At 66.2% G+C, this 3,792-nt stretch overlaps 1 protein-coding gene across 1 annotated transcript; it reads right to left on the bottom strand.

Moving 5' to 3' along the window:
• Window positions 1-499: 499 nt before the first annotated feature.
• TPBGL (trophoblast glycoprotein like) lies at window positions 500-3,792 on the bottom strand. Its single transcript, XM_038568621.1, has one exon. The coding sequence runs from the start codon at window positions 3,332-3,334 to the stop codon at window positions 2,135-2,137; it is 1,200 nt and encodes a 399-aa protein (XP_038424549.1). The 5' UTR covers window positions 3,335-3,792; the 3' UTR covers window positions 500-2,134.

The raw sequence follows: 3,792 nt of genomic DNA on the forward strand, positions 1-3,792 counted from the left end.
GCTTAGTCCTCACTCCAGGACAGCATCGCATGACACAGGTTATAAGGGAGTGGCAGGTAATTCATCACAGGGGAGGATGCCAAAGCGGCAAATAATGATCCCTCCTTTCCTGCCCGAATTAACTGCCTCTGAGTCTCTGGAGCTGGATTTCTTCCCCAGTGCACCTCCCCCAGAGCCCCCATCCTACCTCAGCGATGAGGAATGACAAGGTAAGAGGATGTAGAGTGCGTATAGATTGCAGCCTGGCTATGGATAGCCCCCTCTCAGAGGATTAAAGGCAGGCCGGTTTGGAGAGCGAGGCAATCCCAGCAGAAAGTCCTTCCATATGTCTCACCTCAAACCTGCCACACGTAGTCAGAGCCTATTTCTTCTCCCATAGGTCGCCAGAAGAAGACATCAAAAGTCGCTGCCTCACTCAGGGAGGTCCAAAACACCCTCCCAAGTGTCCCCTCCCACCACTTTCAATGCCCCAAGGTCAGCAGGAACGACACGGCACCACTTACAAGAGCAGAGTATTTGAGATTATTGCAGACTTTATAGAAAACTGCCCAAGGGAGATCCAGGTGTCTTGGGTGGGGGCGGGAAGGCAGACCTCAAGCCAATGTGTTGAAGGAGTTGGGGTTGGGGGGAGCGGGTTATGGGACTTCCTGTGTGCAGAGGCAGCACAGGCCAGCCATTCTGCTTGACCTAGGGGATGGGAGTCAGGGAGAGGCAGCCCCCTCCCCACTCACCAATTGTGCTTTGGGATCATGCAGAAGGCAGGGCACTGAGGCTCTGACCCTAAACAGGATGGCTTGTGCCTGAGACAAGAGATGAGGCCCCTCATCTTTGGCCTCCCTTTTGAGGCCAAAAGGCCTGGTGGAGGGGGACATGGGGACAAGGGATCCCCAGGGGAGAAGAGTCACATGGGTGGAAAAGAGCTTGGGGGCTGCAGCTCCCAGCCCTTCAGAGCCTCCTCCCTTACTGCTCTCTGAGGCCACCATGTACAGGTGACCCTGGTTCTGAGGCCCAACCAACTACTCTGAACCCCTAGGACTCTCTCCTTCCCCCTGGGGATCTGCCAATATAGTTGGGGGATGCTTGGCACCTGCACCTGTCTTGCAGGGCTGGGGAGCTCATCCTAGGAGAAAAGGGGGGTGGGTGGGCACACCCCAGGAGTGGATTTCTCACTGGATCCTGACCAAGTGAGTGCAAGCGATGGGTGTGGTGGGGATAGAGAGCCTAAGACTTGGGCAGGTGGATTAAAGTCCGATCAGGGTGAAGAGGTGAGAGTCTTGAGATTAGGGACAAGCACTGAGTACTGGGGGATCAGAGCCCCGGTGAAAAAGGCTGAGGATCGGTTCCATACTAAGGCTATAACAGGGTGTGACTGTCCCTGGGATGGGAGACTGATGGAGCTGAGCCCCAAGCCTGGGCCAAGGAAGGGAAGAGCCTGAGCCAGAGCTGGGGTGGTGGGCAGTATGAAATACACCCACCCCCAAATGGGGGGAGGGTGCACAACCCTCAGAGCCCTAGGATGTGGGTGTCTGCAGGGTGGGAGAGCTCAGAGCCCTGGGATGAGAAAAAAGGCTCAAAGTCCACAAAAGCCTACAGAGGGGTGCTCTGCTTGAGAGCAGAATAGGATATGAGGGTCCCTGAGCCCTGGGAAGGGAGTTGAGGTCTCCAGGCTGGAGTTGGGAGCCAGTGATGTCTAGGGTGACGTTTCCCACTGAGAGATCAAGCCTCAAAGCACAGGGGGGTGGAAGCAGTCTCAGGGCTTTCGCACTGAAGGACAAAGTTTCCTGGCAAGCCTCGAAAGGGGGACGGTGCTTTGGGGGTGGTTCGGGGAGGGATGTGTCAGAGCCTGGGATGGGCAGGTACGGTGTCTGGAATCAATAAGGGGTGTCTCTTGGTCTTGGATGGCCTGGCCAGGGCTCTCAGAGGCTGGGGAGAGGAGGGTACCAGCTTGGGGCCTCCGGGTCGGCGTGGGGGGCGGGGGGGCGGGGACGGCCATAATCCAGAGGTCTCAGGCCGGTCAGGGGCAAGTCTCGAAGCCCCCAACTGGCGGGTGTCTCATACCCATGGCTTCAGGCCGGGTAATGGCAGGAAAGTCCTCAACCGGCAGGGTCAGCCGCCAAGCCCCAAGGGGCACCACTCAGAGCCCCGAGCCCGGGGAGGTGGCGCGGGAGCCGGCGGGGGCGGCCGGGGCGGGCGCGCGGCGCGGGTCGGCGTCCTGCTCGTAGCGGTAGTGGTAGCCCTCCATCTGGTCCCGGCAGGCCTCGCGCAAGTTGCGCATCCAGCGCTGGATGCCGCGGCGGTTTAGGTAGAGCACCATGAGGAAGATGAGGCCGATGAGCGCCAGCACCAGCCCGAAGAAGACGTAGGAGGCTTCCAGCTCCGGGCCGGCGAGCTCCACTTCGTCTCCGCGACCCTCGGCGTCGCCGTGGGCGCAGCGCAGCCGCGCCTCGTCCAGGTCCAGGAAAGGCCGGTCCTGCAGCGCCCGCGGGGAGGCGCAGCGCAGCCGCCGCGCGTCGGGTACGCGCTCCGTGGCGTTGCGCAGCCAGGCCAGCAGGGGGCGCGCGGCACAGCCGCAGCGCAGGGGGTTGTCGGCGAGCAGCAGGCGCGGCGCGGGGAGGCCGCCATCGCGCTCGAGCGCGCGCAGCTCGTCGGGGCCCAGGCCCGCCAGCGCGTTGAGGCGCGCGTCCAGCTGCTCCAGGCGCGGCCGGCGCAGCGCGGCGGGCGGCAGGCGGCTCAGCGCGTTGCCCGCCAGGCCCAGGAGGCGCAGCTCGTCCAGCGGGGCGAGCGCCGTGTCCAGCGCGGCCAGCAGCGTGGGGCCGCCCCGCGCCAGCGCGTGGTTGAGCTGCAGCGAGCGCAGCGCGGGCAGCCCGCGGAAGGCGCCGCCGCCCAGGGCGCGCAGCGGGTTGTGGCTCAGGTCGAGCGCCGTCAGGCTGGGCAGCCCGTCGAAGGCGCCGTCCTCCACCACCTCGATGTTGTTGTGCGTGAGGCGCAGCGCGCTCAGCAGCGGCAGGCGCACGCCGCCCGCCGCCGCCGCCTCCCCCGCCGCCGCCTCCCCGGGGTCCGCGTCCCCGCCGGCGAAGGCGGCCGCGCGCAGCACCGTCAGGTTGGCGCCCACGATGGTGAGGTTGCGCGCGTCGGGCGGCACGTCCCGCGGCGGCTGCCGGAGCTCGGCGCCCGACGCGCAGCGCAACAGCAGCTTGGGGCCGCCGAAGCAGTAGCACTGGAAGGGGCAGGGCGCGGCGGGCCGGCTCAGCGCCGCCGCCACCAGCAGCAGCCCCGGCAGGAGCGGCCCCCTTTGCTCCGGCTGTGCGGCGCGCGGGGCCATCGCTGCTGCCATCGCTGCCGCCCCCGCATACAGCGCCCGGGCCGCCGCGCTCAGCAGTGAGTTCGGAGCGCCTGGGGGCGGGGAGGGGGCGGCCGGGGCAAGTCCTTGACCCCGCGCGGCTGGCGATCGCGGTCGGTCCGTCCGCTGGCTCTAGAGTCCCCGGAGCCGTCACTTTTCCTGGCCGGGGGGAGAGGGGTCAGGCGGGGAGCGGAGCCCCCCGCCCCCGGTGCCCTCCTCGCCCTGCGCGCCGGCCTCCGACTTCCGCGGCCGCTCCGGGCTCCGAGCCGAGTGGGCAGGGTTTGTCTCCCCCCTCGCAGCCTCCCGGCCTCCTCCTCCTCCTCCCCCAACGGAGTCTCCGCGCCCTCCTCGCCGAGGGGCGGGGTGGGAGGCTCCCGGGAATCAGGGCTTTCGGCTGCTGCGCTTCCCCCACTCCCACTCCGGCTCCGGGGCTGCTGAGAAGTTTGGCTCTC

This window comes from Canis lupus, chromosome 21, assembly GCF_011100685.1.
Source record: "Canis lupus familiaris isolate Mischka breed German Shepherd chromosome 21, alternate assembly UU_Cfam_GSD_1.0, whole genome shotgun sequence".
Lineage (NCBI taxonomy): Eukaryota > Metazoa > Chordata > Mammalia > Carnivora > Canidae > Canis > Canis lupus.

Bases quoted from the DNA above. Each gene is read 5' to 3' on its own strand.
- TPBGL (XM_038568621.1), bottom strand. From the start codon at position 3,334: ATGGCAGCAGCGATGGCCCCGCGCGCCGCACAGCCGGAGCAAAGGGGG.